The sequence below is a fragment of the Cetorhinus maximus genome, chromosome 21 (assembly GCF_964194155.1).
Source record: "Cetorhinus maximus chromosome 21, sCetMax3.hap1.1, whole genome shotgun sequence".
Classification (NCBI taxonomy): Eukaryota; Metazoa; Chordata; class Chondrichthyes; order Lamniformes; family Cetorhinidae; genus Cetorhinus; species Cetorhinus maximus.
This window is the reverse complement of record NC_135899.1, coordinates 75586123-75599004: the sequence shown is the minus strand read 5'-3', so window position 1 is coordinate 75599004 and position 12882 is coordinate 75586123. Positions and strand designations below refer to the sequence as shown.

Here is a 12882-nt window from a genome sequence, read left to right as displayed (position 1 = left end):
CCTTGGTGAACTGCTGCTGTGCATCCAGTGGATTGTACCTGCTAACACCACAGTGCGCTGGTGTTGGTGGGTGTGGATAGAGTCCAGTGGCAGGGGCACTGGCCAAGAGAACTGCTTCACCCTCAGAGCTGTCAAGCTTCTTAAGCGTTGGTGTGGCTGCTGCCATCTAGGGGGTGCGAGAATATTCCATTACACTCCTGACTTGAGCCTTGTCGATGGTGGCTAAGCTTTGTGGGACCAGGTGGTAAACCACTTACCACAGAATGCCTAGCCTCTGTCCTGTTATTTTTTTTTTTTGGTTACTGTGCTGATGTGGTTAACTCAGTTTATCTTCTGGTCAATAGTGAATGTATGGACTGAAGTTGGGGCAGGGGGCTGCTGTAAGGGGATGTGCTGCTGAGAGAGGGGGTTAAGGCACATTATTGGACAATTGAAGAGAGAGACAGGTTGCTCCTGACCTGGGAGTACTTCAGACTAATGTTGGATCCATCAAGGGATTCATTCCCCAGCACTGACATCATTCACCATGATAAGAACAAACAAAACAGCCTGAAGAAATACGCAAAGAAAAATAATTGATAAAAGAGATACGAATAAAACAAAGACAAAAAGACAATGTTGAGCTAGCTGCTCTTACTTAGGTCAGCAGACAGGAGGTGTTACGGGTTGTACTAGCTTCCCTGGACTAGGGAGGGGAAGAGAATCCAACAAGATCCCTATTGCTGACCCAGGCAAATGAGCTTCTTTGGAGGTTGGTTGAGGACTGCATTGGATTTGTTGGTGTCTATGGTGGAATAGTGTGCCAGCACTAGTGTAGGCTCCATGGGATGAATGGCCATTTAGAGTTGGGAACAAACAGATCTCGGAATGTTTAAATAATTCAAAAACAAGAAATAGGAAAAAAATAAGGAACTGCAAATGAGCAAAGGGAGATGTGATCCTCTCACTGCCTGACTAAATCAGCCAGACAGCTACATAAATGTGGGTGGTGCAATGTAAGTTACCTCAGGCTAGTTCAGTTTAGTTTTTCAGACGAAAGCAAGATTCCGAATATATGTTATTTACCGTCAACCCTGGGATTCAGGAATTGTAGCAAACTATGATCCCTGTCAAGCAGCTGAAAGTCACCATCGGCTTGGTCCTCCTGCTGGTACTGATACAATTACAAGGTAAGAAATGTTGAAGCTATTGAAAATACTTTATAGTTGATAAAGGATGAAAGTTAGGTGGAAGTATTGAATCTAACTCAATGTAATGGCATTTATAGCCCAGGTTATGTTCTATGCTTTTTAAAAATTCATTCCTGGGATATGGACACGCTGACAAGGCCAGCATTTATTGACAATACATTAGTTGCCCTGCAGTCTAAGTGGTGAATTGCTGTCAGTTAGGGAGTTCTGGGGTTTTGATCCAGTGACAATGAAGGAAATGCCATAAATGTCCAGGTCGGGATGGTGTACATGACTTGGAGGGGAAATTAGAGGTCATGGTATTCCCATGCACCTGCTGCATTTCCACTTCCGGGTGGTGGAAGTCATGGGTTTTGGAGGTGCTGATGAAGAAGTCTTGGCAAATTGCTGCAGGGAATCCTGTAGCTGGTACAATGATGCACACTGTAGCCATGTTTGTGCTGGTGGGTCGTCAATGTTTAAGGTGGTGGATGGGGTGCTGATCAAATGGGCTGCTTTGTTCTGGATGGTGTTGAACTTCTTGAGTGTTGTTGGAACTGCACCCACCCAGGCAAGTGGAGAGTATTCCATCAGTCACTCACCATTGAATATGCAGCTTTTGTCTCCTACTCTTACTAATCTTGCCTCTGTTTCTTTTTCCAGTGTTCCTTGGTGGAAATGTTGCAAGTTCCATGCCTTAGACTTGTGTTTATATAACATCTTTTGCGAAGAAAAAAAATCTTAGAATGTTCAAAGTGAACAGGAGGAAATAAATGGGAGAGTTAGAAAATGTGACCAAAACTATGATCAAATAGGTCAATCTGAGAATGTTTAAAGATAGAGAGAGTAATCGATTGGTGGCTCAGCTCAGAAAGGGAGTAATAAAGAGAAAGACCTAAGCGACTGAAAGCTCTATGAGCAATGGTGGAATGGAAGGGGATTGGGGAATGTTGGAGTTAACATAACTATGCAAAATATTGTTAGAACATTGACCATCACTAGTTGACCACCCTCCCATCAGACAGTAAATTAAAGTGTTCTTGGGATGTGCTGGTTCCTGACTCACCACATGAGCTCGTGGGTAACACGTTTTGCTTTGAAACAAATTGCAAGAACCAAACACTTAAAGACAAGAGGAGAGCCTACACATTCCAGAGGACAATTACAAGCTTGTAAGACACAGTTGGCAGTCGAGGAGAACAGAGTATTGCACAAACAGCTCACCTTCAGTTGGTGGCATGCTGTCAGCTTGGTGGGGTCATTAATAACTAAAAGGTAAGGGCAGAGTTGTACATGTGCAGCCCTGTGCAGGCGAATAGCACAAAGATAGAGCTCCCTCCTTCCAAAAATTAGCACTCTCGTTGATGAGATGGAAATCCATAGCCTTGAAGGCAGCCCATGCTGGTCAAGCCTAATGACCTTGAGATCCGCAGGGTAACTATTTGCATTAACTGCTCAGCAGGTCTAAACAGCATCTGTGGAGAGAAAGACAGAGTTAATGTTTCGAGACAGTATCACTCTTCTTCAGAGGCATACGGACTCGAAACGTTAACTCTGTCTTTCTCCCTACAGATGCTGTTAGACCTGCTGAGCTTTTCCGGCATTTTCTGTTTTTTATTCAGATTTCCAGCATCCGCAGTATTTTGCTTTTATCTTTGCAATAACTGCTTGTCATTTAATATAATGCTACAGGACAGTTGTACAAGAACAATTAGTCAATATACTAAAGCTTGTTCCTTAAAGCCACTTGGGCCCAAATCACACGGAAGTAATTGCTAAAAGACTAAGAATCTCGTATTGTGGCAGTAACCATTGAAAGAAATCTGCTCTTAGGTACATCAACAGAAAGGCAGAAGAAAAGCAGAGGGGGCTAAAGTCTATGGCAATTCGTTACTACTGTTGTTTAAGAGATGACTTGTGTCTTTTTACACTGCTGATGTGTTGACACTTGCTTTCTGTTCCTGATTCCGACCCTACGCCATAGGATGGGGGCGGGCCAAAAGAGCCTGGAATGGGAACTGGGACTTTTTTGTGGGATCTGAGAATACAGCCTCATTAAATATATTAATATTCCCCTTTGCCGAGCGACCATCCAATACCTTTATAAAAGAATGTTTACGACAGAGAATTCCATTTTGACCAAAGCTTTGGCTGTCCCTCCTAATCTTGCCTTCGACTCAAATCCCATTTTTCCACTTCTGTGAAGTACCAGGGGAGTTTTTACACTTTATAAAAATGCAATTTGTTGTTGTTCAGAACTACTAATCTCCGCGCCCCCCCCTCCCCACCCTCCACCATTCCTGGTAATGTTCTAGAAGGAGTAAGGTGTCAGCTGTGTCTCACTGGGTAGCCTCTGAGTCTAGAAGGTGTGAGTTCAATGTTCCATTCTAGAGACTTGAGTACAAAAATCAAGGTTGACACTCCAGGGAAACACTGAGGGAATACTGCACTGTTGGAGGTGCTGTCTTTCAGATGAGCCGTTCAACTGAGGCAAATCTTGCCCTCTCAGGGCACAATGGCACAATTTCAAAGAAGCTGCAGGGAAATTATTCTGGGTGTCTTGAGCAATATATATCCCGCAATAAACAGCATCAAATTATTTGGTTATTATCACATTGCTGTTTGTGGAACCTTGTGGGTACAAATTGGCTGCTGTGTTTCCTACATCACAAAACTGACTACATTTCTAAAGTACTTCAGTGTTTGGAAGAAGTAAAAGAAGCTATAGAAGTACAATGTTTTACTTTTTAAAAATTGAAGGAATGTGAGAAACAGAGAGAAGTGAAGGAGGACCATTTAGAAGAAGATGAGTTACTTTCCAGATAGTCCTATGCCCTCTCTTTTCTTATCATCCGCAAAAAAACGTTTTTGTTTTATTTTTGTTCACTTCCACCTCAACTCTTTAAAATGTTAATTTCTAATTTTTTGTTCTTCTTCTTTATTTTAATCTTGCCTCTGCTTCCTCTTTCAAGTACTGTGCTCACACAGCACTTCTGTTCTTTCATTTCAATCCTTTTCTGTTTATTAGTCACTTCACATCATTTCAGTCTGCATGAGAAAGGACTTCCTTTTTTCAAAAGAAACTTGGTGCTTTCTTTCTTCTTAGCAACCTCACTGTACCTTGCACTCTGCCTTCATTCAATCTTCACCGTTCAAACTGTTCTCAGTGTCAAACTTCCACCTTTTGACTCAGGAACAATGATTTTCCATTACATTGGGCAGAATTTTGCCCTTGGTGGGCATGTGGGCCCCACCGGCTCGGCGGCAGGCGGACAGCCGATCCCCGCCACCGAAACGGGGCCCGCCGCCATTTTGAGCCAATTAAGGCTCGCCCAGCGGCCTGCCCGACAGGAAGTGCTATGCACTTCCTGTGCGGGGAAGGGAGGGATTCCCCAACAGTCAAAGTGCGCTCTTTCACGCATGCGCACGAAAAAGCGCACTGCTCCCCGAGGCAAAGTCCTGTCTCAGGGAGAGCGCTGACAGGTAAGAAAAGTCACAAAATAGAAAAATTTTTAAATTATTAACATGTCCCCCTCATGTGCCATTGTCACACGAGATGGGACATGCTAATAAAAAGGACATAAACTTTATTAGACTTTTTAAAAACGGACATGAAACCTCATCCCGCCAGTGGATGAGGTTTCATGCTTTATCAGGAGCCCGCTGGGGCTCCTGGCCTGCCCGCCAGCCTTAAGGTTGGATGGGCAGGTCTTTAATTATCTTAATTAGCCTGTCAATGGCCTCAATTGGCCATTGAAAGGTCAGTGAGCGGACAGCTGATTTCGCTGTCCGCCCGCCTTCCTAAAAATTTAAAGGGACCGGGATGACATCGGGGGTTCCTCCCAATGTCATCCCGTGTCATTTTCCCCTTGGTGAACGGGCCCCGCCTCCCAAATCGCTGACGGGAAAACTCAGGCCATAGAATACTTAGCAGAGAACCAGGGCATTCAGCCCAGCTACTGGCTTACACACAGTTAACTATCTCCATCGTCTGTCCTCTGTGCACTTTGTCAAAGGTGCTGCCCCCTGTTAATTACAATCTTTACACTTCTACCAGTTGCAGAGGATCAACACATCCCCATACAACAGTTTCTCCTCTTGCATTTTGAGAATCATCTCTGAAGTAGCCCAGGATTCTATCTTTGGACCTCTCCAGTTCCTGCTTTGCAAGCTGCTCCTTATAGAGTAGTTGGTTAACATCAAAAGCAGCAGATGCTGATGTAACTATGATGTAATGACACGTGACTAAGTGACAGAGATCTGGAGGAAGGAGAGGTCCAACCTGGTGTAGAGTTCCTAAAATATACATAAAGCTGTAAACAAAATGTTTTTACAAACTGCAGTCTTGAGTAGCTTACTTAATGAAAATAGACAAACCCCAAAGAACCTCACGTAGACCCTGAATACACGTTAAAACACCCCTCAGTGACAGTATTTGTAAGCCAAGGTTCAGTTTCCACATGTATGCAACCTCTGTATTCTCCCTCAGCTGTTTGTGTGCCTGTCCCACATCACATTGTGAATGAGCCAGAACATTAGCCAACTTATTGTTGGAAATGCCGACTCCATCTTGTCCAGATTCGGGAACTCCATGCTATGGTCCTCAATTCTGGCCTTTGCTCAGGTTGGATCCAATGGTGCATAACCTTTATTTGACTTTCAGCTGAACTGCAAAACACTTTTGCTATCTCCACAACATCATCTTCCTCTGCCCTTCCCACTTCTGTACCTTTGTCACCTCCAGACTTAACTTTTCCAGCTCTTTTCTCAGTTGCCTTCAAAGCTCCATCCCACCAACATTCCAATTCATGCAACACCTCCATCTTATCTCATACTGAGTCTTGCTCCTACATTATCTTTGTCCTTGCTGATATCCATTGATTTCCCAAACTTATTGATTTTAAAATCCTTCTCCTCATTTACATTTCCCTTTAGAATCATGTTCTAGTTTATCTCTGAAACATCCTGAAGCTCTATGCACCAACTCACACCTTGTGCTGCTTCCGCCTCTTATTTACTGTGTAATCCCTACTTTTGTCCATCTAATGATCAGTAGCACAACCATCAGTGATGAGGTTGCCTCTGTGCCTGGAGCTGGTCAGTCTTGACATCCCAATAATCTTCTCAGTTTGCAGCAATTCTCTTCCACTTTCTGGTTAAAAAACATCAGTTTAACAAGTTTAAAGCTTTCAGGTGGAATCTCCTCTTTGTATACTCCTTCATGTTTTATTTATTGGTTCCTCTGCGTGGTGGACAACCACAATAACAATAATTTACATTTATATAGAGCCTTTAGTATGGTGAAGAATCCTAATGTGGTTCACAGGAGTGTTAACAAACAGAATTTGACACTGATCCATATGAGGAGATAATCTGAATAGGTTTGTAATATAAGAGTCTGGCACACATGGGGTTAATGTGGGACTGAGTATAGTACCGCCCACACTGTGATATAAGAGAACACATGACCCACACCCCGGGTCAGTCTAGTATTGGACAGAGCTGTGTGTACCAGCAAGTGTAGAGACAGCTCCTAGCTTATACCCTTTACTCTATGTTTGTAAATAGTTCTAAGATGCAATAAAGACTTAAGGTTAGACGTATGTTAACTCTAAGAGTCAATAAGGATGTAGAGTTAACCTACATATGACTATGAAGACTTCTTCAGGCCTACTGAACTGTAACCAACACCCAACAACAAAGTTGGCTACAGGAATAGGTTTTAAGGTGTCCCTTAAAGGAGGAGAGAGAGGTAGAGAGGTTTAGGGAGGGAATTTCAAAGCTTGGAGCCTTGGGCAGCAGATGACTGGACTTAGCTGTCACATTTCGGCAGCCATTTCCCCTTCATCTCATGATCAGAGACTCTGGCTATAGGAATCGTTAATTATCTTGACCAATCTTATTTGGCTAATCAGTTAATTAAGTGTTATATCTAACTTTTAATACCAAGATCAAAATGTACAATAATAAAATGGAATTACTATACCTGAACTGTTTTCTTATTCAGAAAATACTAATTGTGTATTTCTTTGGCTTGCAATATTGAAATTATACAAATATATGATCCTGTTTGTTCTCTCTTCCAGAAAATACAGTTGCCACCTGTACACTGAGAGTAGGATACCCCAGGGCTACATTAAACTATAGTGCAGGAGATAGCCTAGCACTGAACTGTTCAGTTTGGTTCTGTGGTCATGAGGTCCCCGAGGTCTCCTGGTATAAGATGCATTCACATGGTTATCAGCCACTGGATGAATTGAATCATCAACTCAGAACTTATTCTTCCATAAACACAGAAGGAAGATTACTCGTGGTGTATACAATCCCTGCTGTCACCTTGGCTGACAGTGGCACATATTGTTGTCAAGCGAGAGAAGAAAACGTGGGAGCAACTGGAAATTCCATTATTGTGAATGTATTTGGTAAGGATTGCTTTCTAAACAGATATACCCATTTTTTTCAGTGAATTTTATGCTGACCAGGGTGAGGGAGGTTAGCACTGGCCAATGAAATCCTATCACATTTTGGACAGCTAATATAAGCAGCAAATGTATCCAGGTTGAAAATAGCAAAAATCCCTTTACATTACCCAATTAAGCACTCTCACACCAGATAATGGCAAGTCATTTCATAATGTACCTGAAACCAGCAGGTCAATACGAGACCAGGAGGTCAGTGCAAAACCAGAGGGTCAATGCAAGGTGTGGTAATCTGATGTGTAGTATACTTTTAAGAAGAATGTTATAATAGAAGATCACATGATCTTATTATCCAATGACAGAGTAGCCTGGGCTACCTTAGTAGCCTGTAGTCAGCAGTTAATAGTCTAGAGTAATAGTCTGTAATGTAGAGACAGGGTTTGAGTTGTAAGCATGCAAGTGTAGCTGCTGAGTTCCTTTGTAAATAAAGAGAATGTGTTCTACATAAGAACTCGTCTACTGGTCTGCTCTGTCTATGGTACCAACTCGGTCATCCCGAAACAAGCATGCAACCTGGATCCATTAGTCCAACTAAACTAGTGACCAGGATCCAACACAAGGTGAGTGGATCAGTGTGTGACCAATGGTTCACTCCACATACAAGACCTCAAAATTTAACTGATGTATTTCAATTTAGTTCTCTTGACAAATGATTAAGTTTTGGAGTCTTTAAGTGATACATCATATCCAAACATTTCTTTATTTCAATCTGGGGATGTGGGTGTCACTGGTAAGACTGGCATTAATTGACCACCCCTGGTAGCTCTGATACAACTTCAGGGGGCAGTTAAGAGTCCACTATAGTGCTATTAGATTGCAGTCACATATAGGCCAGAATAGCTAAGGAGCTTAGGTTTCCTTTCCTAAAGGATTTTACTCAAACAGTTAGGCTTTCATAAACAACCCACATTCGTGTGCTTTTTACAGTTATTTTATTTACAGAATTCCTTTTTAAAAAACTTGAACATCAATTCTCAAACTGCCATGCTGGAGTCTGAATTTGAATTCTCTTAATTCAAAGTCAAGGCTTATGGATTACTAGTCTAGTAACATAACCACGCTATCCCAGGTAGGGCAAATATTGAACTTATGCAAATATCTATAATAGATAGTCCTGTTTGTTCTTCTCTTTCAGAAAGTACAAATGCCGCCTGCTCCCTCTTTGTACAGTACTCCAGGGCAGTGTTAAACTATAGTGTAGGAGACAGTCTAACACTCAACTGCACGGTTCAGTTCTGTGCGAATGGAGTTCAGTTACCTGAGGCTCACTGGTGTAAGATGCATGGAAAGACTTGTCAGCCAGTGACTGGAAGGACTCATTATCCAAACATGACATATTCTCCTCAGGATGCTGGTAATTCATATCGTTTCTCATGTTGAACTGAGTACCAGTGGCGTTTACCAGTGTCAGGCAACACAAGGGGTTGTAACCACAGTGGGTCAGTTCGTGAGTGTAAACGTGGGTGGTAAGCATTGGTTTTCTTTGTTTAACTTTACTGAGGTAACTCATACCATGTTTGTATGGTTGACTTGCCAATGATTTGTCATGTATTGTGCTGTTGCTGAACTTGACATGCACATTAGGGTTGATTTGCCACATAGAGCTGTGAGGGCCATTTTCTACCACACTACAAACAAGGTAGAGGGATCCTAAACCATCCATGTAAAACCTATTGGAAAAATTGGAGCATGCTTGATTAGAGAATGTCTTTTTGTATATTCTTTGTTGCATTTAACCTAATTTGGTCTATATTTGGTTGATTTATGGGTCCTAGATCCCTTTCATTTTGAAAAGCAGAGAACTTATGTTAAATTTATTGTTCCACACTTGGAGTGTTGGGAAAGGTTCTGATCTCCTTATTATAAAAAACATACAGAGTCACTGCAGAAGGTGCAATAAAGGTTTGATACCAGATCTGAGGGGTTATAACTATCAGGAAAGACCCAATATGTTGAGGGGCTTCTCCTGTATAAAAATATGAGGGGTGACTGAATAGAGTTCTTTAAAGTTATGAAGGAGGTTGACTGGGTAGGCGTAGAGCGATATCTCCACTTGTGGGTGTGTCTAAAACTAGAACCCACATATATAAACTAGACCCCAGTAAGGGGTCAGTTGAAATTTCTTTACCCAGCAAGTGATTAGAACATGGAATTTGTTGCCACAAGCGCAAGTTGAGATGAGTAACATAGATCCATTTAAGAGGACTAAGGTAGAAAAGAATAGAAGAGTGTGCTGATAAGGTTAGACAATGTAGTGCCAGTGGAACATAAACTCCAGAATTGATCTGTTGGGCTGATTAGCCTGTTTCTCTGCTGTAGACCTATTATAACATTGGCATGGTCACACTTATTGATCATCTTTAGTTGCCCTGAGATGGTGCTGGACTTTCTTAAACCATAGGTCTTCTATGTCACATCTTGCTGTGTGATGATGATGGTGCATTGATAGGGGAGTTCCAGGATTCTGAGCTGGCAACAATGAAAGAATGGCATTATATGGTATTGTCGCGTTTGGGACGCCAATAATATTTGAACTATAGTTAATCACTATTAGCTTGGCTCAATTGGTAGAATTCTTGCCTTTGAGTCAGTAGCTTATGGTTCAAGTCAAATTTGAGGTCTTTGGTGCAATACTGCTTTGTTAGAGGTACCGTCTTTCAGAAAATAATATTAAACCAAGGTTCCAATTTGGCTGTTGCAGTGGACATAACAGATCCTGATGCTTTACACAATGAAGAACACATGCTTCTCCCAGTGTTCTAGCCCCCATTTGTCCCTTAGCCGCCACCACTAAAATAGGAAAATGAGTCATTTATCTCATTTAGCATTGGCGAGATCTTGCTGTGTGCAGGTTAGTTGCTGTGCCTGCATAACAATGATGACTGCACTTTAATATATTATAAATTCGAGTTCCTTCTTTCTACCAATTTCATTTACTTTTGCATATTTTTTAGAAACTTCACCTGCATGTACAGTGTGGAAATGGTACAGCATTGGCAGATGGATCGTATTTGGTTTGCTGGTCATGACACCTATATCATTGTGCGTCCTACGGTGTGGTTAAGGTAGTGACCATCACATAAGCTTAGATTTTAATTCTTCCATTATTCAACAGTGAACCTAATTTGTACCAGAGTCATGGGTCCCTGAGCACTGTGCAGGCCAAAAACCAGGGCCTGGGGGTCACCAGGAATTGGTCCTTGGACCTCATCTACCTATTTGGGTTGAGCTGCTGGCAATGTTGGTGCTTCCAGAGGTAGCATGCCCCACAAGAAAAATCAATTTGGGCTCCTCTTCCTCACCAGCACCAGCCCTCTGGTAAGATCTGAGAGGCAGGAGGGGGTTGGAGTGGACAATGGATAACAAAGTTTATAGCAATATCTCCAATTGGCATTAGGCCTACTCATTTACACATTCAAAGGGCCCGTGATGCCAAATAAAAATGGGTCATACAAACTTCCTTTTATCACTTACGTGTGCCTGTGTCCCTCCTCCTTCTGAGGCCTCAGGTGGGTGTAGTACCAGCAGCAGCCACCGCCTCCCTGGCAGCGCTGCTGAATGCAGAAGAGCTGCCAGCCTCTGATTGGCTGACAGCTCTCAGTGGGCAGGACTTCCATCTCCAGGGCCCTTGATCCTGGGGACAGCCTATCACTGGCCTGTCAAGTGTTTGAGAAGCACAACATGTGCTGGGCCTGCCCTGAATGAGGCAACATGGGGCTCTTGCTGACTCTCGAACCAGCAACCAAGACCTCCATTGCCTCCACAAGATTCCACCTTCAAGAGTGAGTCAGACAGAGAGATTCCAGGAAGAAAACTTAAGGGAAGTGCTGCTATGCCAAGCAGAGGCAAAGGTTTTTGTGTTAACCACCAAGCAGAGAGCTGGTGAGGACAGATTTCCAGTTTGGAGAGCCAAGTCTTGTAGAAATTTAAAGACCAAGGATTCTCCAGAGGATGCCTTGCTATGGGAACTCCGTTTTATTATGCCCAGGAGACTGAGTTAAAGGACTTTGTTTAAAAGGACACTGGAAGACTCACCCTGGTTGGGCAGGGAGATTAGATCCTGTGGAAACTGGGAGGAGCTTGGGACTTTATATGCAAGACTACATCTGCTGAGAGTATGGTGTAAATGTGGCATGGGATTTTTCAGTTGCATTATGTTCATGGAGAGTACCTTTCATAGGTTTAGTTTATTAGTTACCTGCTAAGTAATGTTTAGTCGTTGTTGATATTAGATTGTTTATTACAGTGAAACAGTGATTTACACAGTTAAAACGTGAAATCTTGCTGTGCAACGTTTTGCGTTGCTCACTGGGAAATCCACATCACTTTTTAAAAGTTATTGTCTCTACAGAAATTGCAACAATAATGATATTATCTTTGTGGCTGTGTGATAACTGTGCTCTCTTTGCAGGATGATCTTGGACCAACATCACCACTTGCTCTTCTCTGCAATTCATTAACCGTTGGTCGCTCTCGAAAGGAACATTATCTGGATATTCAGTCCATTCAAGACATATTCCACTAGCAAAACCACACTGAACCAGGGTTCTGCAGACAGCTCAGGACTCAATATTGCCATGGTAGTAATTAAAATTCACAGAATGATTTCAGGCCAACTAGCAGGGATACAATCTATGGCAATTTCGCAGAATCTTATCTCCATGCATGTCAAACAAAAACTTTTGCAGATTATGCTTCCCTGCCAACGGCTTTGAAGGTGGGGTGGGAGGGGTGGGGTGGGGTGGGGTAGGATGGTGGGGGGGTGGGATGGGATGGGGTGGGTGGGGTAAAATCCAGCCTGATGGTTTCCTCTTTTCTGTTTCCCTAATGAACCCCAGAAATAAATGTTTCAAGAAAACGATCCCACTTCTTACAGGAATGAGTACCTCGTCTTTAAAGAAGCAAAGTTGGATCAGGAGTAATCACCAATTAAACCATCCGTATATTAGATTGTGTCATTGTTAGAGGTTGGGGTTTTATTTATGATTAGCTATTCAATCTAGTCCTCAAAATCAACCAAGTTCTCGAGATGTTGAGGCCAGACGTTTTATTAAGCATACTGTACATGCAATGATACTTAGACATACACTTAAACTATAGGATTTGCATTATTTCTGGGGGATTCAAACGGACTACTGTATTCGGGTTGATCAAGCCCTTCAAATCCAAGATCATCATCATTTGCTACTTTTACACATTTCTCGTACCCGGATGATGTGACCTGATGTCCACAA

General features: G+C 42.5%; 1 protein-coding gene across 2 annotated transcripts; it reads left to right on the top strand.

The window, feature by feature from the left end:
• The first annotated feature begins 866 nt into the window (after window positions 1–866).
• Window positions 867–12258, top strand: LOC144695406 (uncharacterized). Of its 2 annotated transcripts, XM_078566295.1 has the most exons (5): window positions 867–1169; window positions 7256–7591; window positions 8784–9114; window positions 10603–10713; window positions 12060–12258. In XM_078566295.1, exons 1-3 carry the CDS (start codon window positions 1100–1102, stop codon window positions 9026–9028), a joined length of 651 nt encoding a protein of 216 aa, XP_078422421.1. In that variant the 5' UTR covers window positions 867–1099; the 3' UTR covers window positions 9029–9114; window positions 10603–10713; window positions 12060–12258. The 2 variants fall into 2 exon arrangements, with proteins under 2 accessions (XP_078422421.1, XP_078422423.1); XM_078566297.1 differs by lacking the exon at window positions 10603–10713 and having other exon boundaries at window positions 12060–12081.
• The last annotated feature ends 624 nt before the right edge of the window (window positions 12259–12882 follow it).

Excerpts from the sequence above, each read along its gene's own strand:
- LOC144695406 (XM_078566295.1), top strand. The coding sequence starts at position 1,100 with ATGATCCCTGTCAAGCAGCTGAAAGTCACCATCGGCTTGGTCCTCCTG. Across the intron at positions 1,170-7,255 it reads GGTACTGATACAATTACAAG|AAAATACAGTTGCCACCTGT; the intron begins GTAAGAAATGTT and ends TCTCTCTTCCAG. Across the intron at positions 7,592-8,783 it reads CATTATTGTGAATGTATTTG|AAAGTACAAATGCCGCCTGC; the intron begins GTAAGGATTGCT and ends CTTCTCTTTCAG.